Here is a 24,905-nt window from a genome sequence, read left to right on the forward strand (position 1 = left end):
GAGGCACGTGCTTTGCTTTTCAACTTGCTAAAAGATAGCTAGCTACCACCGCAAGGTAAAGCAATGCAGGAGTTGTAAATATTGAACGCATGTGGTACAGAGAATGCACCGCAGCCTAGTGCGGCACCCCCGCCTGAACAGAAAGAGCTTGATGCATCTGGTGGATATGTGGCGTTAAAGGCCCTTTAAACTGAATTTTGACTGCACTGGGCCTTTAAATGATCAAATCTGTGGGAAGATCTCAATTGTAAACACCTCACATCCTCTCTTCTTGTCTCCTTCTCAAAACCCATTCGAGGAGACGATCAGAGGGGCGGGACCTCTGGCTTTCTTATCCAATGAGTTTTGAGAAGGATACGAGGAGAGAGGACCCAAGGAGAATACAATTGAGATTTTTCCCGGTGATTCGAGCCTCGAGCTAGCTAAACGTGTGAGGTCATCATGACATGTTGGTAGGTTTGTGATGCTCGTCGTTTGGTGCGACGCAAACAGGGTGGCGAGAGTGGGGAAACAGAAGAGTCATTGTCTGTTCTTTTGAGTTTTGAAGTTGAGTCTTTGCCCGACAAAGTGAAGTTAGGATATATATAGTTGAAGTCGGAAGTTTACATTCACTTAGGTTGGAGTCATTTAAACTCGTTTTTCAACCACTCCACAAATTTCTTGTTAACAAACTATAGTTTTGGCAAGTCGGTTAGGACATCTACTTTGTGCATGACACAAGTAATTTTTCCAACAATTGTTTACAGACAGATTATTTCACTTATAATTCACTGTATCACAATTCCAGTGGGTCAGAAGTTTAAATACACTAAGTTGACTGTGCCTTTAAACAGCTTGGAAAATTCCAGAAAATGATGTCATGGCTTTAGAAGCTTCTGATAGGCTAATTGACATCATTTGAGTCAATTGGAGGTGTACTTGTGGATGTATTTCAAGGCCTACCTTCAAACGCAGTGCCTCTTTGCTTGACATCATGGGAAAATCAAAAGAAATCAGCCAAGACAGTCTGGTTCATCCTTGGGAGCAATTTCCAAACGCCTGAAGGTACCACGTTCATCTGTACAAACAATAGTATGCAAGTATAAACACCATGGGACCACGCAGCCGTCATACCGCTCAGGAAGGAGACACGTTCTGTCTCCTAGAGATGAACGTACTTTGGTGCGAAAAGTGCAAATCAATCCCAGAACAACAGCAAAGGACCTTATGAAGATGCTGAAGGAAACAGGTAAAAAAGTGTCTATATCCACAGTTAAACGAGTCCTATATCGACATAACCTGAAAGGCCGCTCAGCAAGGAAGAAGCCACTGCTCCAAAACCACCATAAAAAAGCCAGACTACGGTTTGCAACTGCACATGGGGACAAAGATCGTACTTTTTGGAGAAATGTCCTATGGTCTGATGAAACAAAAATAGAACTGTTTGGCCATAATGACCATCGTTATGTTTGGAGGAAAAAGGGGGTTGCTTGCAAGCCAAAGAACACCATCCCAACCGTGAAGCACGGGGGTGGCAGCATCATGCTGTGGGGGTGCTTTGCTGCAGGAGGGACTGGTGCACTTCACAAAATAGATGGCATCATGAGGAAGGAAAATTATGTGGATATATTGAAGCAACATCTCAAGACATCAGTCAGGAAGTTACATCTTGGTCGCAAATGGGTCTTCCAAATGAACAATGACCCCAAGCATACTTCCAAAGTTGTGGCAAAATGGCTTAAGGACAACAAAGTCGAGGTATAGGAGTGGCCATCACAAAGCCCTGACCTCAATCCTATAGAAAATGTGTGGGCAGAATTGAAAAAGCGTGTGCGGGCAAGGAGGCTTACAAACCTGACTCAGTTACCTCAGTTCTGTCAGGAGGAATGGGCCTAAATTCACCCAACTTATTGTGGGAAGCTTGTGGAAGGCTACCCGAAACGTTTGACCCAAGTTAAACAATTTAAAGGCAATGCTACCAAATACTAATTGAGTGTATGTAAACTTCTGACCCGCTGGGAATGTGATGAAAGAAATAAAAGCTGAAATAAATAATTATCTTTACTATTATTCTGACATTTCACATTCTTAAAATAAAGTGGTGATCCTAACTGACCTAAGATAGGGAATTTTTACTAGGATTAAATGTCAGGTATTGTGAAAAACTGAGTTTAAATGTATTTGGCTAAGGTGTATGTAAACTTCCGACTTCAACTGTAAGTTATCCTGTACGAGTTTATGTGCCGAATACATTACAGTGTTACAGGTGTCAAACTTATGGGCATGTGGCAGCATTGCGTAGGAGGGAGGTTCCAAGGTGTGAGAAGTGTGCAGAAGGGCATGAGACAAAGGAATGTGTAGCATTGGGGAAAGTAATGGTATGTACTAATTGTAGGGGTGCCCATGGGGCTGGGGATCAGATTTGTCCTGTGCGAGAGAGGCAGGTTGAGGTTTCCAGGGTAAGAGTAGTGCAGAAGTTGTCATGCTGAGGCAGTGAAGAAAGTAGAGGAAGATGGGTCAAGGGGGAGGAGTGGTGAGAGTAGTAGATCTGTACCAGTACTGAGGGATAGGCCAACAAGTGATATATGTTTCAGTAAGATTGGATTTTTAGCATTTATAGCAATGGTTATTAATTGTACTGCAGGGATGGAACGTAAGTCTAAGAAAATTGAGGTTGTGGTGGCAGCTGCAGAGAGGTGTTTGGGTGTGCGAGACTTGACATCAGAAGAGTTACAGGGTGTCCCATCCTTTCAGGTTGAGGGCATGAGGTAGGAATAAATAGATTTAAATAGTGGAGTAGGGTGGTGTTAATTTTATTGTATTAATATTTTTTGAATTTGTGAGTGTAGTGTTAGATGGTTTTATTTTGTTTTTTAAAGAAAAATATAAGGGAGTTGTACTCCAGTCTAGTAGGTGGCGGTAATGCAACATATTGGATGCCAACCGCCGTTAAACCTAATCGAAGAAGAATGAGCCATGTTGCTAGCGAGAGTGGGGAAAAACAAACAAACAAGACAAAACCTGAAAGTCGTATCGACTGGTGGCAGTTCGATACTGAAGTCTGAGGATTTTATTCAGTGGGAGCTACGTTGAAAATATAGAAAAGCCACGAATACTGGACATACGAGAGAAGAGAAACATATTTTCAAAGAACGGAAAGCGGATGCTTAGCGAAAAATAACTCCTCCTATTTCTGGTGGTGACTTCACTTCAATGCAGGTGGCAGTGAATTTAGCCAGCTATATATCGTTAGCTTCGCCGCTAGATAACTTTATATAACTTTGAATATCAAGTTGAATATCAAGCGACGGTTCATGAGCAAGTAGCTTAGCTAGCTAACTCGCTTATTGGTTATCTAACTGAAGTTATTTTAAGGCCACTTGCGTCTTGACTGTAAGTTGGCGCTGTGAGGTATTCATTGTCAAACTAGCTAACGTTAGTAGCTCGTTAGTAGCTCGTTAGCATGCGAGTTCAACCACATATCAGCAGGTAGCTAGCATTAGCAAACCACTACGGAAACCACTATTTGTATTTTTAACGGAGGATTTCCCGGCGCTAAAATTGGAATTGTTATAAGTGAACCCGTTCTCTCAAGCCAAATCAGAACAATGTTATCGAACGCTCAGAACCAGAACCAACCGGCCTTTCCGAACCAGCAACAACAGCAAGCGCCAAATCTGAACTCTGCCCCCTTTCCAGCGTTTTTCGTCAAACCCCACAACCCTCTACAAATTAAAAAGAATGCCATAACTGACGACTACAAAGTTACAAGTCAGGTCCTTGGCATGGGCATAAATGGGAAAGTATTGGAGATATTCCAAAAAGGAAGTGGAGATAAATACGCTCTGAAGGTAAATGTGTTTTGTGTATAACTCGACTTGAAACAATGTTGCATTATTCTTGTGATTTGAGACTGTATACCAAAACTGAAACCGTCCAAGTGAAGTGATCAAGAAAGTTGAAACATTGTAATTTTAAAGAATGGGGCTTTTATAGCCATACATATTTGAAAACTTAATCGAGTATGATAATTTTTCCCCCATCCCACTGATGAATGACCGATTATGGAATTGCACTGCCATTCTGCAATGGAAGATTTTTCATTTGGACAGAAAACATGTTTAAGAATTCCTCAAAACATACCCACGCTTTTCGAAGCACACAATGCACCACATTATTCCATTTCCAGAGTGGCAGTTGAATATGTTTAGAAGGGTTGTGGGTTCATTTCCCACGGTGGTCAGTATGAAAAATGTATGCACTCACTAACTGTAAGTCTCTCTGGATAAGAGCGTCTGCTAAATGACTAAAATGTAAATATATCTGAAGGCGAGAGAAACGCACACCTGTTTAGGCGCTGCGCTGGCTAGCGGAGTAGAACACTTGAAAAAGAAAAGGAGAGCTGTACACTCTAGGAGCTCAGATGCAATCATTTTATAACCACCGTTTTGACCCTGTCAATGTTGGTTATAAAATTATTGCATCTGAGCTCCTAGGGTGTGCGGCTCTCCCTTTCTTTATCAATGTGATATAGCCTAAGCCTAGATGATTTGAAGTACAATAGGTCTGCTGCACTGACATTTTCAGTGAGAGGGCATTCACATTGTATTTATTGTGTTCAAGTTTTCAATTCCATTTGTGTGAGAAATACATCAGTTTACTCCTATGCTGCTCACAAGAGAGCAGACCAGAGGCCCTCTGAGGCCTAGTTAATCTCTTGTGGGTGCCACTTCCTCTCTGAGGCCCTGACTGTACACTAGAAATCCTATGATTCATATCCGACAATCAGATTGCTGATAGAGCAAATCATTGCTCTTTTGATTGCGTTAAGGTCAGCCTCTCCTCTCACTTTAAAATGGGAAAACTTTCTCATCCTATTTGAATATGTCTGCATTTAGGCCTAGTTGGTAGTGTAGAGTGTCAACATTGCTTTCAACCAGGGCTTTCCTTTGCTGAGGTTCGGGATGGGTGTCGTCATACCGCAGCTGTCTTTCTGGTCCCCAAATAGCTCTGGCCTCTAGTCTACCCTGAATCGGATACGGAAACTAACAAAAGACCTTCTGCTGCCATTATTTGACTTGGCCTATCAACTAGCAGTAACTTCTACAGAAAAGGGGGTACAAATGTTTTCGTGAATGACATAGATTTACTCTGCTGCACCAATTCTGTCATTGTTTATTAAATACTCTGAAAAATGAAAGCACATTGTGTAACACATTATCATAGATCTGTAGGCCTATTTATATAACACAGTTAAATAGTCATTCTGTCTTTGCCCTGGCATTATTGACTTAGTAGGCTGTGCTTCAGCAACTGTCAGATTCAATGAGTCACGAATAATCCATTGTTTGTGGAAATATGTTTCGGAATAAAAGTAATAATCCAATTATTTTGTCCCTCAACCTTTGTGCTATCAGCCTTTATAACATTAGAGGTTCCCAGGACACTTTTCAGAAAAGGGCCAATGTTTTTCAAATACTGTATGACAAAATGGTTATTTCTGAAATGCAGAAACTTATGCCACTCAGTTGTTTGCTTCAGTGCATTGTTGTAAGGGTCCACTATCACTCCCTTGTTCTTAGTCAACCCTAAAATAATCTCTAGATAATTGACAGACTTGAAACAAAGACGTCCCATGCTGGTTTCTAGGTCTCCCAGATAAGCCCTAAACAATAGCAGCATCCCACCTCCTACTTTCACCTCACACACTCCTCCTCTCATCAGACACACTCTTTCCTCCTTTCATTGCCCCTCAGGGCAGTGTGTCTGCCTGCTGAGCCCCAGTGTTAGCCGTCAGGCAGAGATAATTGAAAATTGATAACTTCCCCTGATATTTCCTCGGTCTGCTCCTCTGGGATCTATTAGTCAGCCCTGAAGCATGTATCCCCCTCCTGCTCTGATTGGGTGACCAGGGTTGGTGGCATTGTGATGCTTAGCACAGCTTGACTTTGCAGTGGAGATGAGGATGAGGTGTCAGATGTATACAGCTCTGGAAAAAATTAAGAGACCACTGCAAAATTATCAGTTTCTCTGGTTTTACTATTTATAGGTATGTGTTTGGGTAAAATTAATATTTTTGTTTTATTCTATAAATTACTGACAAAATTTCTCCCAAATTCCAAATAAAAATATTGTCATTTAGAGCATTTATTTGCAGAAAATGACAACTGGTCAAAATAACAAAAATAATGCAAAGAAAATAAGTTAATGTTCATTTTTAAACAACACAATACTAATGGTTTAACTTAGGAAGAGTTCAGAAATCAATATTTGATGGAATAACCTGGATTTTCAATCACAGCTTTCATGCGTCTTGGTATGCTCTCCACCAGTCTTTCACATTGATGTTGGGTGACTTTATGCCACTCCTGGCGCAAAAATTCAAGCAGCTCGGCTTTATTTGATGGCTTGTGACCATCCATCTTCCTCTTGATCACATTCCAGAAGTTTTCAATGGGGTTCAGGTCTGGAGATTGGGCTGGCCATGACAGGGTCTTGATCTGGTGGTCCTCCATCCACACCTTGATTGACCTGGCTGTGTGGCATGGCGCATTGTCCTGCTGGAAAAACCAATCCTCAGAGTTTGGGAACGATGTCAGAGCAAAAGGAAGGAAGTTTTCTTCCAGGACAACCTTGTACGTGGTTTGATTCATGCGTCCTTCACAAAGACAAATCTGCCCGATTCCAGCCTTGCTGAAGCACCCCCAGATCATCACCGATCCTCCACCAAATTTCACAGTGGGTGCGAGACACTGTGGCTTGTAGGCCTCTCCAGGTCTCCGTCTAACCATTAGACGACCAGGTGTTGGGCAAAGCTGAACATTGGACTCATCAGAGAAGATTAACCTTACTCCAGTCCTCTACGGTCCAATCCTTATGGTCTTTTGCAAACCTCAGCCTGGCTTTTCTTTGCTTCTCATTGATGACGGGCTTTTTTGTAGCTTTGCACGACTTCATCCCTGCCCCTAGGAGCCTGTTTGGAACCGTCCTCGCCGTGCACTTCACCCCAGCTGCCGTTTGCCATTCTTGTTGTAGGTCACTTGATGTCATCCTACGGTTGTTGAGTGACATTTGAATGAGTTGGCGGTCATCCCAGTCAGTAGAGAGTAGTTTTTGCCCTCTGCCAGTCTGTAGATTTGTTGTCCCCAATGTCTGCTGCTTGACCTTGTTCTTATGAACCGCCGTCTTTGAAATTTTAAGGATGGAAGCAACCTGACGCTCACTCTGCCAGTAAAGCCAGAATTGAACCCTTTTCCTCACTCAACATTAATTTTCAACTCTTTTGGCATGGTCAATAGTTATTTTTTTATTAATATTACTGTTGAGGTACTATTAGCACTATTTTTGCCATCCAGCTGGTCCTATTGCAAGAGGATAGTGATGACCCCAGCAACTGGTTTTTATACTTTTCCTCGTTAGATAATATTTGGTTCTGGTGACCACCTAATCAGTACCTAATTCAGTAGAATGAGGTGTGTCTGTGTTGGAATTCAACATATACTGGAATGGAATGGCTGTCATACATGTAGAGATGCTGATTTAAGAAAAATTTGCAGAGGTCTCTTAATTTTTTCCAGAGCTGTATATGGCAGGGATGTCAAACTCATTCCATGGAGGGCCTAGTGTCTGCATGTTTCTCCTTTCAATTAAGCCCTAGACAACCAGGTATGGGGAGTTCCTTACTAATTAGTGACCTTAATTCATCAATCAAGTACAAGGGAGGAACGAAAACCTGCAGAAACTCAGCCCTCCATGGAATGAGTTCGACACCTGTGGTATATGGGTTTATCGATCAGCTTGTAATGGTTTATTGTGACTATAGCTGGGTGATATGGACAAAAATCCATATCGCAATAAATTGACTGAATTAATAACAATATGTTCAACATTTTGCACCTTTTTTAAAAACCCTATTGTCCCATTAACAATAACCCATATTAGGAAACCTATTTAATTTAGAACTTCACATTTCTCTAGTATAGGCTACTTATCGTAATGAACGATATCAGGAAAATGCTCATGATAAGTGGTCGGTTTATCGCCCCACAGCTCTAATTGTGACCAGGGCTTTGACTGTCAGGCCCCTTAAGCTGATATGCTGGAGAAGGGCTTCATTGATCAGTGTTGTATTTTACACATTGCCTTTAGTAGGAATTACACAAGAACAGATGTCATTCTTCCTTTCCCACAAAGTCGTATAAGGCTAGATATTTCGATCTCTATTTCTATCAGGTCATCTCTGAATACAGACTCAAGATCATGAACCTCTGAATGTTTGTAACCTCTCAAATCCTTCCTTTTCTACTGCGGCCAAAGGCTTTTGAGGATGAGCGCTTTGCTTTTAGGCTTATAGTGTACACCCCATCCCTGTCCTTTCCTCCTCTGCCTGGGCCAGGCTAATACTATTAGGCCTAATGGGGATAGAGAGAAGAGCACATGTTCACTTTACAACATTTGAGTAATTGGCCATCTCACTCACTGCTTTGTTCTTACTCTACCTTAAAGCGCAACTGAAGGCAATAAACAACTTCTCTGATCGAAAACGACCTATGTGGCATCGATATTAGTCAAACATTTATTCTAGTGTCAAAATTGATTACAAAGTAAATAGCATAATTTGTCAGTCTCGTCCAAAACTGAGTTTTGAGTTTCGTCATGAGTTACTTTAGGGTTGGGTTTTGATTTCGACAATGCTCACTTGCCCACTAACACGAGATACACAGCTGCAGTGTTTGCGCTCTATCCAATCATACCGCAGAACACACAGACAGTGAGACAGACCTGCCCAGCAGCGTCGTGCTTTTTTTTAAACTTGAGAAATGCTGCACCAAACACCTTAGGGAGCTAGATGTAAAATTGAGTGACTAAAACCTCAGCAAAAACGTCAATTAATGACAGATTTTTTTGTTGTTATCTTAGATTCATTCTGACTATTTTGAGGAAGTGATACTGGCTTTGTGCCTATGGTGTTTAATGGGGGACAAACATCATTAACTGCCACATCGAACCACACCCCCAAGACAGAAATCTTGTTTTTCTTAAAGAGCAACAGAGATAACATGCGGAATCGGTGTGTTTAATCGCTCTTTAAGTCGAGATCATCTACGATCTGAAGCTGACAGGTTTTCTATTAGTAACCCCATCCCTGCTGTCTCTTCCTCCTCTGCTTGGCCCTTGCTAATACTATTAGCTGGGGGAGAAAAAGAGGGACAAGCCTATGTCTAAAGCATGAAACAAACCGAGAATCTGACTGCCGATAGGTGCATCACAGTAGGAGGCCTTCTCTTGCTAGAACAAATGACGTACCTGCTGCGTACTGACGAACCTGTCGTTTCTACTTGTAGAATCACAATCCTCGGCAGTGGCCGACAACTTGACTTTGAGCCAATCAGAGAGCACGAACCTCCACGTGGATGAGGCGACAGAAGTGATAAGGAAAATGAAAAGATAGGGCACTTTTTCCGGTCTAATCCACCCCTTTTCATCAGCATTGTTCTAACTAAAACAATAAAGCTGCATAAAACACTTTTTTTTTCTAGAGCAATTCTTTACATATTTTATGTCTAAGGAGTTTTGTGCTTGAAGGATTTTTGATCATGTGCAATAGTTTATTAGTTAGCTAGCAAATGTTAGCTTGCTAACTGAGCAAGGTAGTCACACAGACTTCATATGAAATGAATGGGGTGGTAAGTGTAGCACAATGCACACAACACAATGCTTTACCAAGCTAGCTATCTGGCCACTGTAGCTAGTAACATAATTAAATCACAATGGATTCATTTCCATGAAGCAGCTGCCTGTAGCTGGCTGCCGAGAGTCAATGCAGTGTCTTTACCGAGCTAGCACAACAGCTAGCTAGCTAGCTAGCGACTCATGCTAACCATTTAGCTAATGTTAGCCAGCTAGCTAAAAATGTATATATGGGCTGTATGTGACTATGGAGAGTGAATACAATTGTTTCTTTGTGATCTTGCTAGCTTGTTATATCAGCTAGCTAGCGAACATTGACTAGACCAGGGGTATTCATCTCTTACTCTACGAGGTCCGGATCCTGCTGGTTTTCTGTTCTACCTGATAATTGATTACATCCACCTGGCCCAGGTCTAAATCAGTCCCTGATTAGAGGGGAACAATGAAAAAACGCAGTGAAACTGGCATCAATGTCCGGAGTTGAGTTTGAGGGGACTAGACCATAAAGCAACACACACAGACATGCATTGCCAAACAACGCTTCTGCCACCTGGTTTGGAGTATTTTAACAAGGCTTTGGCAGACGACTTCAAGGTCTTTGCTGTGTGAACACAAAAGACATTGACTGCCGACACTGTTCAGAGGTGCTAAGTACTGTCGGCAGGCAAACATTACATTTGACAGTCCTAGCTCTAAAAGTAGCCTGGCGCGAGAGGAGGATTATTCGGTCTGGATTCGTACAGCACCATGCTCCACCCAGACATCTTCAGCTTTTATTGGGCAGGTGTCCTGAGACGGGCAAACTGGAGGAGACACCTCCCTGGAATGACGAACCCCCATTTTAGATGGCCTTTCCCTTTCTGGATAGGGGTTTGCCTACTAGCCTAGCCTCAGATCTGTATGTGCTTTAGCCAACTCTGATTATCAACAGGCTGGGCTGAGTGGGCTCTTGAGCATAGCACTGTATGAATAGCCTGCCCTGTGTGTGTGTCAGAGATTCTGTTGTGCTGGAAATGGAGCAACATTGCCCTTCCCGACGGTGTCCTTTCAGGGGCTGTTGTGTGAGCAGATTCTTCCCTGTCTGCAAATGCCTGTCGGTATACAGAGGGAAGATTCTTCCCATATCTCTGACAATGGCTCTATGAGGAGGGAAGAGATTCCTTCCTGTTTTTGCCTGTATGAATTAGCAGGAATTGTTGATGAATTCTTCTGATGTCAGCAAACCGGAAAACCAGAACACTGAATCTTACAATTAAAATTGACTGGGCTAGTAGTGTTCTCCCCTGGTAAATATTATTATTTTTAATTACAATTTAAAATATATTTTTTGACCAATGTTCCCTCTAATTGTTTTCAGCACTGAGCAAATTTCAGCCCAAACTTTTACGTTGTGAAAAATTCTGTGCAACTTCCACCGTGCGTTTACTGTGAACACTGAGGCTGTACCCGCTTTAAGTTACAGTTTTAAGTGGCCAAGTAGGCTACTGTGGCTATTTGATCATAATGTAGACCTACCAGAGTGGCCTACCATACAAAAAACTATGGAGAAAATGTATCCCATAACATTTTAACATGGAAATAGCTGTTCTATCATTCATCCTACAGTAGCAGCCAATGTGTGGTGTTCAATGTAGGCCTACATTCCATGAGACATTTGAAAAAAACATGCAGGGCTTGACATTAACCTGTTTATCCACTTGTTCTTCAGACAAGGTGACTCAACATGTTGTGTTTGATGCAAGAAACCACTTTACAAAATAAAATTAAAAACGGAATCCGACACATTATGCTACCCTCTGCCTATTGGCTACTTAGCTTATTCAAGTCTGTCTCAAAATACAACACTGCCCCTTTTAAGACAAACAAGATCTTTACCTGTAGCTCAGTTGGTAGAGCATGGCGCTTGTAACAGTGTAGTGGGTTCGATCCCGGGACCACCCATACGTAAAAATGTATGCAGACATGACTGTAAGTCGCTTTGGATAAAAGCGTCTGCTAAATGGCTTATTATTATTATTATTATTATGATGATGTCTAGAAATGAACACATTTTGTGCTCTTGTAGGAAGTAATCTCTCCCCTATTGCTGACTACAAATGATCTATAACTGGGCTAATAACTCACTAACTAGCAAAGGATATGAACAAAATGTGCACACGTGGCTACATGCAGCTCTTACTTTGATCTCAAAACAAGCGCATCTACTCACGACGACCGCTGTAAACACAGCCCAGTTCAAAGTAAATGGTAGAGATCCATATATGGCAATGGTCTATTTGCATATAGGCCTACTGCCGCTCTGATTGGCTATGCCACACCGGTCTGTGTAGAGTACGGGCTGAGTCGTGCGCAATAGAATCCTACTCCTATGCCTTCTGCCTACAACAATATTTCTTGCATAGATCGTTTTATTTCGTTATGTTGCATTGGAAGTGGCTAATATTGCGTTGATTCAATCACAATTGACACAGTAAAGGGAAACATTGACATTGTTAACTAACAGGTAAAAGTTGAGTGAAGTTCAATCTCCTCCTTCTCTCCATGGGCTGATATTTCTTCTGCCTCTGTGCAGCTCTCATTGCAAGGCTCAGGTGGCCCACAGACATGTCTGACGTGTGTGGGTACGTACGCGTGGTCGGTGTGTGTCATGCTGAGGGAATGACAGTGCCAGCTGTACAGAGGCCCCTCCCATGGATACTGAATGATGTCATGGCGTGACTCTTGTTTGTTGATGTGGAAGTGGGTAGGCTACAAACTAGGGTTGGGCAGTATCCAGATTTTCATACGTCATACCGTTTCTGTACCATACTGGGGTATAAGGTATTACCGGAAGTGCACACAAGGGGCGCCATAAAAATAAATTACAATATTTATTTAATTTTTTAAAGCTTTTTGGTCTAAACTCCACTCGCCGTGTTTGGAGGAAGAAGAAGGATGAGTACAACCCCAAGAACACCATCCCAACCGTGAAGCATGGAGGTGGAAACATCATTCTTTGGGGATGCTTTTCTGCAAAGGGGACAGGATGACTGCACCGTATTGAGGGGAGGATGGATGGGGCCATGTATCGCGAGATCTTGGCCAACAACCTCCTTCCCTCAGTAAGAGCATTGAAGATGGGTCGTGGCTGGGTCTTCCAGCATGACAACGACCCGAAACACACAGCCAGGGCAACTAAGGAGTGACTCCGTAAGAAGCATCTCAAGGTCCTGGAGTGGCCTAGCCAGTCTCCAGACCTGAACCCAATAGAACATCTTTGGATGGAGCTGAAAGTCCGTATTGCCCAGCGACAGCCCCGAAAACTGAAGGATCTGGAGAAGGTCTGTATGGAGGAGTGGGCCAAAATCCCTGCTACAGTGTGCGCAAACCTGGTCAAGACCTACAGGAAACGTATGATCTCTGTAATTGCAAACAAAGGTTTCTGTACCAAATATTAAGTTCTGCTTTTCTGATGTATCAAATACTTATGTCATGCAATAAAATGCAAATTAATTACTTAAAAATCATACAATGTGATTTTCTGGACTTTTGTTTTAGATTCAGTCTCACAGTTGAAGTGTACCTATGATAAAAATTACAGACCTCTACATGCTTTGTAAGTAGGAAGACCTGCAAAATCGGCAGTGTATCAAATACTTGTTCTCCCCACTGTACGTATTCAGACCCTTTGCTATGAGACTCGGAATTGAGCTCAGGTGCATCCTGTTTCCATTGATCATCCTTGAGATGTTTCTACAACTTGATTGGAGTCCACCTGTGGTAAATTCAATTGATTGGACATGATTTGGAAAGACACACACCTTTCTATAAAAGGTCCCACAGTTGACAATGCATGTCAGAGCAAAAACCAAGCCGTGAGGTCGAAGGAATTGTTCGTGGAGCTCCGACACAGGATTATGTCGAGGCACAGATCTGGGGAAGGGTACCAAAAAATGTCTGCAGCATTGAAGGTCTGCAAGAACACAGTGGCCTCCATAATTCTTAAATGGAAGAAGTTTGGAACCACCAAGACTTCCTAGAGCTGGCTGCCCGGCCAAACTGAGCAATTGGGGGAGAAGGGCCTTGATCAGGGAGGTGACCAAGAACCCGATTGTCACTCTAACAGAGATATAGAGTTCCTCTGTGGAGATGGGAGAACCTTCCAGAAGGACAACCCTCTCTGCAGCACTCCACCAATCAGCCTTTTATGGTAGCGTGGCCAGACGGAAGCCACTCCTCAGTAAAAGGCACATGACAGCCCGCTTGGAGTTTGCCAAAAGGCACCTAAAGACTCTTAGACCATGAGAAACAAGATTCTCTGGTCTGATGAAACCAAGATTGAACTCTTTGACCTGAATGCCGAGCGTCACGTCTAGAGGAAACCTGGCACAATCCCTACGGTGAAGCATGGTGGTGGCAGCATCATGCTGTGGGGATGTTTTTCAGTGGCAGGAACTGGTAGACTAGTCAGGATCGAGGCAAAGATGAACGGCGCAAAGAACAGAGATCCTTGATGAAAACTTGCTCCAGAGCGCTCAGGACCTCCGACTGAGGCGGAGGTTCACCTTCCAACAGGACAACGACCCTAAGCACACAGCCAAGACAACTCAGGAGTGGCTTCGGGACAAGTCTCTGAATGTCCTTGAGTGGCCCAGCCAGAGCCTGGATTTGAACCCGATCTAACATCTCGGAGAGACCTGAAAAGAGCTGTGCAGCAACGCTCACCATCCAACCTGACAGAGCTTAAGAGGATCTGCAGAGAAGAATGGGAGAAACTCCCCAAATACAGGTGTGCCAAGCTTGTAGTGTCATACCCAAGAAGACTCGAGGCTGTAATCGCTGGCAAAGGTGCTTCAACAAAGTACTGAGTAAAGGGTCTGAATACTTATGTAAATGTACTGAGTAAAGGGTCTGAATACTTATGTAAATGTATTATTTCTAAAAACCTGTTTTTGCTTTAACATTATGGGGTATTGTGTGTAGATTGTTGAGGGAAAAAAAAGAATTTAATCAATTTTAGAATAAGGCTGTAACGTGAAAAAGTCAAGGGGTCTGAATACTTTCCGAAGGCACTGTATATTATTTAGTATATGTAAAGATTAAGATTAAATTAAGAATAGTCTGATGGGTGATAGGCTAATATTATCACTTGTGAATGATATACTGTCACTTGTGAATGATATACTGTCACTTGTGAATGATATACTGTCACTTGTGAATGATATACTGTCACTTGTGAATGTTGCCCAAAATAAGAAACAATGCCTTTTTTTGTGCAACTTTTTTGATTCATAGTAGCTCTCCTTATGTAGCCTAGCCCATAGGCCTATATGTTTTAATAAGGTTGATCACTAAAGTGGCCAAATAATTTATTTAAAGTTAAGCACATTAATCCGCTTTACAAGGGGTGTAGAGCCTAACTGGTATACTTAAACAGAGCGTGAGTTTCAAGTTTGGGGAAGATAATTTTCACCATAAAAATTCACCTTTTATAATAAAAGCATTACATGCATAATTACATTTGCGGTCACTTTTGATAATGGTGTTTTCCGCTGTTGGAACATTTGTGCTTATAGCCTACTACCATGTGAGCATTGCTGCGCTTATAATGTGAAGAAATAGCTGAATAGTTGATCATCATTTTAAGCTAAACGTTCTGATCTGTTGCATCAGCCGCATTGCGTAAAAAATGTTTTGAGCCTAGTGGTTTGATTAATTTAGGATCTATCGCATCCCACAACTGTCCCAGACTATGTTTGGAATATCTTTTTATCGCACAGAATAGAATAGGTCGACCTTTGTACTATGGGGGATCGTAGATTGACATAGGTTAGTGCTTTTGCTGTTCGTTAGGCCTAGTCATCTTGTTGGCTGACAAAGTAAATGTGGACAGTTCTTCCAATATCTTCAATATGCACCTCGGAATTGGATAAGGATGCCCGCAGTTGCGCCCCTGATGTGTCTGCCTTTACTTGTAGCCTGTGAGAAAGACCCGATCACGTGATGGAGCGCGCAGCACTCCGGGCCAAGGGCACAAAGGGTGCATTACGGCCACACAAAGGGGATGCCGCCATGAAATTCTAGACAATATCAAGTGCTTGTCATATTGTGAATGAATGACTGATGTAACTACAGTCTGCGCAAAAAACAAAGCAGAGCTCATGCCTTTCAAGCGACTTTTTTAAAATCATCATTAGTCGCATCATGCAGCCTTACAATGTATTAAAAATCTAAACATATAGCCCAACGTTTGTAGAACAACTAAAGTTACATTAATAACTCTAAATGAAGCATATAGGAGTACCTATTTCTTTGTTAACCACTCAACACAGAATAGCTGCATGTGCGCACTCCCTCAAATCGTTTGGAGAAAATATCCTTTCTATTTTATTCAGCTTTGTTCAATTGTATTCTTCATACTATAAAATAATGCCATGGAATTCTAAGCAAATCTTGTCTTTCAAATGAACTAGTGTAGCCCACAGCCATTTGGTATAGCCAATCAGGACCTAACAGTTATTTGCTTGACAATCACCGGCTGACTAAATCTCGTGACCGCCACAGTCCTAGGTATGACCATCTTAAAACAATTCCATATGTTAGCTTAGAAGCCCCCCCCCCCCCAAACGCATGGCAGCTTTCCCATATTGCTATAGAATTTTCACAAATGCTTTACTCTACGTCATTCCCGAACATTCTATGAATTTATGAAAACGTGAAAATGACTAAGTGCTCGCTTGTCAGATGTACAACATAAAAAATAAATTTAAAAAACATTCTTCCTGGAGGTGTATATGAACAGATTTTAATAACATTTCATGTTGCTAAAACACAATCAGTTCTACTTTAAATGTCAGTCTGTCTCTGTGTGTGTTCCTGAAGCCTTTCCCTACCATGAAACTGCTCTGCTACGCTGTACAAGTCTCAGGATGTGACACAGGCTAGTGGACATTATCCACTTAAAGTAATATAGTTTACACCTGGCTTAATCTGTGCTGCTTAATCTGGAGGAAGAACACGTTGGAGAATTGATGCCAGTCAAATATTCCCTTTGATTAATGCATCTGACTGCAAAGTGATTACCAATGTGTGTTTTGTTTACTAGCCTATCACAGCATTGAGCCTTTGCCTCTTCCACCAGCTTGGTGTTTCGTCTGGTATTGTTCTAGCACTCCCAAAATTGTAAGTGAAGTCTTTAGGTTGCATAAGGCTGGCCCCGGAGCGGTAGCATCTGGGAAGGAGGGAAATTCTATTATGATGTCTGAGGCTGCCGTAATCAGATCTGAATGGCAAAGTCAGGGAAGTGACTACCTCTGGAAGACTTTTGCGCCATCATGGTTTGAGGTCTTCTCTAAACTTGTAGTAAACTGATGACGGAAAAGCTACTGCGTTGTTTGTCATTTAGACACTGCAAGTTTGAGTCCTCTAGCCTGATGTATTCTCAGTAGTTGAGGAAGTGGTACACTAGTCACTGGTTGGGGAGAAATCTAGACTGTAACCTTTTTGAAAGACGTCAGCAGCTCAGCTCTGTGTGGTTTACCATAAGCTTGCGTCATTGTTGGTTATTAGTTTAGGCCTAAAAATCCCCTTCTGATGCTGGGTAATTCTGACTGTCCATCATATTGCTTTCACTTTTATGTAGAAGGCCTACTATCTGTTATAATCAGTGGTGATGAGAAGGAAGCCATGAAGATGAGTTGTAGCCTCTGATTCCATCCTCACCCTTCTCTCATCTCCTCCCACCCCTCTCTTCAGATGCTGCAGGATTGTGCGAAGGCTCGTCGGGAGGTAGAGCTGCACTGGAGGGCGTCGCCCTGTTCTCACATCGTACGCATCATGGATGTCTACGAGAACCTCTACCAGGGCAGGAAATGCCTGCTCATCGTCATGGAGTGGTAGGTCACACGCACACACACACACATCCGTTTAGCCTATTTTATTCAATGTTTTCTCTCTCTGTTTTAGCATGGATGGAGGTGAGCTGTTTAGCCATATTCAAGACCGAGGGAACCAGGCATTCACAGAAAGAGGTAAAGACATATTTGTCCTTATTTTTGTCCAGTTGTATGATGTCTCCCTTCACTCCACTGGTATTCAACTGTTCACTCGCTCAGCTATACCTCTAACTCTCTTTCTCCTCTCTCCCACCCCCTATCTAGAGGCCTCTGACATTATGAAGAGTATAGGTGAAGCCATCCAGTACCTGCATGCCATTGACATTGCTCACAGAGACATCAAGGTGTAAAGCCTGTCTGAACAGAATTATACCGTACATGCCTTCAGGCAGAACAACTTATTTTATGTACATGTTTAGTCAAAAAAAGTAATGCTATTTTCTCATCTCTCAGCCAGAGAATCTGTTGTACACCTCCAAAAGGCCAGACGCCCTCCTCAAACTCACCGATTTTGGGTTTGCCAAAGAAATCACCACACTCAACTCCCTGGCAACGCCATGCTACACCCCCTATTATGTTGGTAAGGGCATGCCACTCGGTCTGCATGCTTGCTGTTCAACATGCTTACTGACTGTGGTTTATAATACAGCCTAAATCTTGTTGGTGTAATTATTCATGAATACTTCAATGCCATTGATTTACTATGTTCATTAAATACAATGCTTGAATTTATTTAGTATTTTGTTTTTTCTCCCTCCTTTATCCCAGCTCCTGAGGTTCTTGGTCCAGAGAAGTACGACAAATCCTGTGATATGTGGTCTCTGGGCGTCATCATGTATATCCTGTAAGTGATACAAAATAGGTTGACAGCCCGAATCAATTCCCAATAGCAGCATGTACAGGACGCAGCATGTTTTGGTTCGTATAAATGTTCCTCTCCACCTCTCTCCCCAGGCTGTGTGGATATCCTCCCTTCTACTCCAACCACGGCCTTGCCATCTCCCCAGGGATGAAGAGACGCATCAGGAACGGACAGTACGAGTTCCCCAACCCAGAGTGGTCTGACGTGTCTGAGGAAGGTAATAAAGAGAACCCAGGGGTATTTATATGGTCCGGATTCAAAATGAATATCATGACATTGATGGGAATGATGGGCGAATATGTATAAAAAAAAATAATATATATATATATACAGTGAGGGAAAAAAGTATTTGATCCCCTGCTGATTTTGTACGTTTGCCCACTGACAAAGACATGATCAGTCTATAATTTTAATGGTAGGTTTATTTGAACAGTGAGAGACAAAATAACAACAAAATACTCCAGGAAAACGCATGTCAAAAATGTTATAAATTGATTTGCATTTTAATGAGGGAAATAAGTATTTGACCCCTCTGCAAAACATGACTTAGTACTTGGTGGCAAAACCCTTGTTGGCAATCACAGAGGTCAGACGTTTCTTGTAGTTGGCCACCAGGTTTGCACACATCTCAGGAGGGATTTTGTCCCACTCCTCTTTGCAGATCTTCTCCAAGTCATTAAGGTTTCGAGGCTGACGTTTGGCAACTCGAACAATCAGCTCCCTCCACAGATTTTCTATGGGATTAAGGTCTGGAGACTGGCTTGGCCACTCCAGGACCTTAATGTGCTTCTTCTTGAGCCACTCCTTTGTTGCCTTGGCCGTGTGTTTTGGGTCATTGTCATGCTGGAATACCCATCCACGACCCATTTTCAATGCCCTGGCTGAGGGAAGGAGATTCTCACCCAAGATTTGACAGTACATGGCCCCGTCCATCGTCCCTTTGATGCGGTGAAGTTGTCCTGTCCCCTTAGCAGAAAAACACCCCCAAAGCATAATGTTTCCACCTCCATGTTTGACGGTGGGGATGGTGTTCTTGGAGTCATAGGCAGCATTCCTCCTCCTCCAAACACGGCGAGTTGAGTTGATGCCAAAGAGCTCGATTTTGGTCTCATCTGACCACAACACTTTCACCCAGTTCTCCTCTGAATCATTCAGATGTTCATTGGCAAACTTCAGACGGGCCTGTATATGTGCTTTCTTGAGCAGGGGGACCTTGCGGGTGCTGCAGGATTTCAGTCCTTCATGGCGTAGTGTGTTACCAATTGTTTTCTTGGTGACTATGGTCCCAACTGCCTTGAGATCATTGACAAGATCCTCCCGTGTAGTTCTGGGCTGATTCCTCACCGTTCTCATGATCATTGCAACTCCACGAGGTGAGACTTGCATGGAGCCCCAGGCCGAGGGAGATTGACAGTTATTTTGTGTTTCTTCCATTTGCGAATAATCGCACCAACTGTTGTCACCTTCTCACCAAGCTGCTTGGCGATGGTCTTGTAGCCCATTCCAGCCTTGTGTAGGTCTACAATCTTGTCCCTGACATCCTTGGAGAGCTCTTTGGTCTTGGCCATGGTGGAGAGTTTGGAATCTGATTGATTGATTGCTTCTGTGGACAGGTGTCTTTTATACAGGTAACAAACTGAGATTAGGAGCACTCCCTATAAGAGTGTGCTCCTAATCTCAGCTCGTTACCTGTATAAAAGACACCTGGGAGCCAGAAATCTTTCTGATTGAGAGGGGGTCAAATACTTATTTCCCTCATTAAAATGCAAATCAATTTATAACATTTTTAACATGCGTTTTTCTGGATTTTTTTGTTGTTATTCTGTCTCTCACTGTTCAAATAAACCTACTATTAAAATTATAGACTGATCATTTCTTTGTCAGTGGGCAAACGTACAAAATCAGCAGGGGATCAAATAATTTTTTCCCTCACTGTATATACATTTTATTTTCACATACACCGGATAGGTGCAGTTTTAATCTGTTTTAATTCTGTGTGAATTGCTTACAATAGTTGTGACTTTGTTTTTCTATCTCCCAGCCAAGCAGCTGATCCGCCACCTGCTGAAGACTGAGCCCACCCAGAGGATGAGCATCACAGAGTTCATGAACCACCCCTGGATCAATGTAAGCATAGCACCCCTCTGTTCCCCCAAATATACCATTTGAGCTAGGTGGTACACACATGAAGAAACTGTTGCTGCAGTGTGTATTGATCACAATGTAAGAGTACAAGGTTATTATTAAGAATATGTACAGAATCCAATACACTATCAGTGGTGTAAAAATACTTTAAAGTACTACTGAAGTAGTTTTTGGGGGTATCTGTACTTTACTTTACTATTTATATTTTTGACTACTTTTACTTCACTACATTCCTAAAGAAAATAATGTACTTTTTACTCTGTACGTTTTCCCTGACACCCAAAAGTAGTCATTACATTTTGAATGCTTAGCAGGACAAGAAAATTGTCAAATTCACGCACTTATCAAAAGAACATCCCTGGTCATCCCTACTGCTTCTGATCTGACGGACTCACTAAACACAAATGCTTTGTTTGTAAATTATGTCTGAGTGATGGAGTGTGCCCCTGGCTATCTGTAAATAAATAAAAAACACGAATAGTGCCATCTGGTTTTCTTAATATAAGGAATTTGAAGTGATTTTTACTTTTGATACTTAAGTATGTTTTGGCAATTACATTTACTTTTGATACTTAAGTATATTTAAAACCAAATAATTTTATACTTTTACTCAAGTAGTATTTTACTGGGTGACTTTCACTTTTACTTGAGTCATTTTCTATTAAGGTATCTTTACTTTTACTCAAGTATGGCAATTGGGTACTTTTTCCACCACTGTACACTATGAAAGGGATTAATCATTCACTAGCAATGTTGGACCACAACACCTTTGGGAGATGAGAACACAGAGAAAGTCTCCAGTCAACACACATATTTCCTGTCATAGCATATTATATTTTTGTTGCACTGACATCCTATTCCAGGTTGGTGGTCCAGTCTGTTTGTGCTTAAGCCAACTCCTCTCTGTGCATAGAAATATAATTATTTATATGTCTCAGTCTGTTCTTTGTCATGCCAAAGAAACTGGCCTCACAGCAATGCTAACTTGGCCATAACCGCATACAGCATGGAACCATGCTCTTCTTTTTCAACAATGTCCTCCAGGAGTTGCTGAATACTTTTCACATTTCCAGTTTGCTCCTATATTCACGTGCCTTGGTTTGATACAATGTGTTTTCTAAAGCTATGTGCTAATGCTAACCCATGCTGGTCTCCCTGCAGCAGTCTATGGAGGTCCCTCAAACCCCTCTCCACACCAGCCGTGTGCTGCAAGAGGAGCATGACGTCTGGGAGGAGGTCAAGGTGAACTCATACACGGACACTGGCACTGTAGTGATTTGATAACATTATTTTGGCTTCTGACTTGGATCCACACGGCTCCTTCATGCTGATTGAGCACAACAACAACAATATCCTACTCTAGACTGTACAACATAGTGTTTGCTTCTATCTACACAATTGCGCATTTGCTCCTTTGGATATTCTGTGTGCTTTACACATTATTTTAAATTGTTTCTATGTGATATGCTAAAAGTGTTTTATTTTTGTTACTAGGAGGAAATGACAAGTGCCCTGGCAACCATGAGAGTGGACTATGAGCAAGTCAAAATCAAGACCATCGAGGACTCGACCAATCCGCTGCTGATGAAGAGAAGGAAGAAGGCAAGCCATGCAGCCACTGAAACACCGGGCCTGTGAAACAAAGACACACACACACTCACTCATGTGGTGAAGGATAGCTAATAGGACAACCAGAGATTGTTAAGGGGTGAAAGTCAGAATCTCAAGAAATATAATGTTTCCAGTTTTGTTTTTAACTTCATTTTTAGCAGTTTTATTCTCTTTTTTTTTTAACATTGCCATTGAAGCTATTTTTTTGCCTTTTTTGTCTGCAAAGAGATCAGATGTTTATCACATGGTGGGTATTGTTGTTGTTGATCGCTAAATGCGGGCCAACAGCACTGTAACTAATTCAGTATCTGACCCATCTCTGTTCTGTTCTGTGTTCTTCATGGTTGATTCCCCTCAGTATTGGCCACATGGTTCTCATGATGGTACTGTCATGGGTAAGTAGCTGAGAGACCATGGAAACATCCAGTTATACTGTGGTTACCCCTGCTTTAAGGACATGGCTATGTCTATAATCTTTTTTCCTGCTATGCACTGGAAACACTACCTGTTCTACCTGTGCACTGAAGGGCCGCGTTAGTTAACTCTTCACAATGGGGGAAGCAACATTTTTTGTTTGTATCATTTTATGTTTTTTTGTTTATTGCTTTAGTTGTCGTTCGTTGTATATACTTATTCACACCTCACACCAACGGTATTAATTTTCTATTTGTTGTGTGGGACTTTTTGTTTGCCATGAACTCTTTGCTTTGTTTTAGATTGGACTTTTGAATTGTATGACCGAAATTGAATGTGTTTTCATTGTTGGTTGGGTTTGATTTCTTAGCCAACACACCTGTAGCCAGAGCTATAACCACCATCATTAGAGTGGACTGACTGATTAGAAAGAAAGACTGTGTGCCTTGAGGACATTGGGCCGAATCCTTACTTGAGACCTGTGCACATAGCCTAACTTTTCACACACCTCCCATTGACGTTATGCATGATTGACACAAATTTAAGGTTTGTGCACTAATCTCAAATTTGGATTTTTCCTAATGTGATGACAGTGAGGGAATATTCAAGCCACCTTGTGGTAGACAATAGCACAGGGACATTATGTTATCCAATATCCACCCCATAGAATGAGCTCACAAAAGCCCCACAGTCCATAGATGGTGTAGCCCATGTCACGTCTATCCTGATGAAAGTCACAGATTAATGCTCATTGCACTTGTTTGAATATCTTATCACTGAATTCCCACTAATGAACTCTACAACATCAGTGTCACTAGCTATCATTTTCCACACATCAGCAATAGTGTTCAGGGTTTCTGCTGTGTTAGGTGATGGGGAACACTGAGGGTTAGGCCACCATTGTAATGCATGGGGACATGGCGGTACACATATGAAATGTAGCACATCTAGTCTCAGACTGCTGTACTAATGTCCTTGCTGTCTTTTACTGTGGATTAAAACTCGTACAAAATCGCCCATCCTCTCGAAAGTGTTGATTGGTATGTGACTGGTGGTGTGCCAGAATCCTAAAGTAGCCTTGATGTCATACTGTGGCAATGTAAGACATTCTCCTGTTTGTGCAGCCCTGTACCACCCTCTGCTGTCATGGAGATGGAAAGACAAGCATTCAACCTCATACAGTCAACCTCTGATATACACTGCTCAAAAAAATAAAGGGAACACTTAAACAACACAAGGTAACTCCAAGTCAATCACACTTCTGTGAAATCAAACTGTCCACTTAGGAAGCAACACTGATTGACAATAAATGTCACATGCTGTTGTGCAAATGGAATAGACAACACATGGAAATTATAGGCAATTAGCAAGACACCCCCCAATAAAGGACTGGTTTTGCAGGTGGTGACCACAGACCACTTCTCAGTTCCTATGCTTCCTGGCTGATGTTTTGGTCACTTTTGAATGCTGGCGGTGCTTTCACTCTAGTGGTAGCATGAGACGGAGTCTACAACCCACACAAGTGGCTCAGGTAGTGCAGCTCATCCAGGATGGCACATCAATGCGAGCTGTGACAAGAAGGTTTGCTGTGTCTGTCAGCGTAGTGTCCAGAGCATGGAGGCGCTACCAGGAGACAGGCCAGTACATCAGGAGACGTGGAGGAGGCCGTAGGAGTGCAACAACCCAGCAGCAGGACTGCTACCTCCGCCTTTGTGCAAGGAGGAACAGGAGGAGCACTGCCAGAGCCCTGCAAAATGACCTCCAGCAGGCCACAAATGTGCATGTGTCTGCTCAAACGGTCAGAAACAGACTCCATGAGGGTGGTATGAGGGCCCGACGTCCACAGGTGGGGGTTGTGCTTACAGCCCAACACCGTGCAGGACGTTTGGCATTTGCCAGAGAACACCAAGATTGGCAAATTCGCCACTGGCGCCCTGTGCTCTTCACAGATGAAAGCAGGTTCACACTGAGCACGTGACAGAGTCTGGAGACGCCGTGGAGAACGTTCTGCTGCCTGCAACATCCTCCAGCATGACCGGTTTGGCGGTGGGTCAGTCATGGTGTGGGGTGGCATTTCTTTGGGGGGCCGCACAGCCCTCCATGTGCTCGCCAGAGGTAGCCTGACTGCCATTAGGTACCGAGATGAGATCCTCAGACCCCTTGTGAGACCATATGCTGGTGCGGTTGGCCCTGGGTTCCTCCTAATGCAAGACAATGCTAGACCTCATGTGGCTGGAGTGTGTCAGCAGTTCCTGCAAGAGGAAGGCATTGATGCTATAGACTGGCCCGCCCGTTCCCCAGACCTGAATCCAATTGAGCACATCTGGGAC

The 24,905-nt window shown here is 42.6% G+C and overlaps 1 protein-coding gene across 1 annotated transcript; it reads left to right on the forward strand.

The window, feature by feature from the left end:
• The first annotated feature begins 2,927 nt into the window (after nt 1–2,927).
• On the forward strand, nt 2,928–23,589 carry LOC311150281 (MAP kinase-activated protein kinase 2-like). The gene is made up of 10 exons (XM_084187666.1): nt 2,928–3,830; nt 17,404–17,543; nt 17,614–17,678; nt 17,808–17,887; nt 17,997–18,123; nt 18,312–18,387; nt 18,498–18,622; nt 20,447–20,532; nt 21,712–21,792; nt 22,045–23,589. Exons 1-10 carry the CDS (start codon nt 3,588–3,590, stop codon nt 22,186–22,188), a joined length of 1,167 nt encoding a protein of 388 aa, XP_084043792.1. The 5' UTR covers nt 2,928–3,587; the 3' UTR covers nt 22,189–23,589.
• The last annotated feature ends 1,316 nt before the right edge of the window (nt 23,590–24,905 follow it).

Source organism: Coregonus lavaretus (assembly GCF_964263955.1).
Source record: "Coregonus lavaretus genome assembly, chromosome: 22".
Lineage (NCBI taxonomy): Eukaryota > Metazoa > Chordata > Actinopteri > Salmoniformes > Salmonidae > Coregonus > Coregonus lavaretus.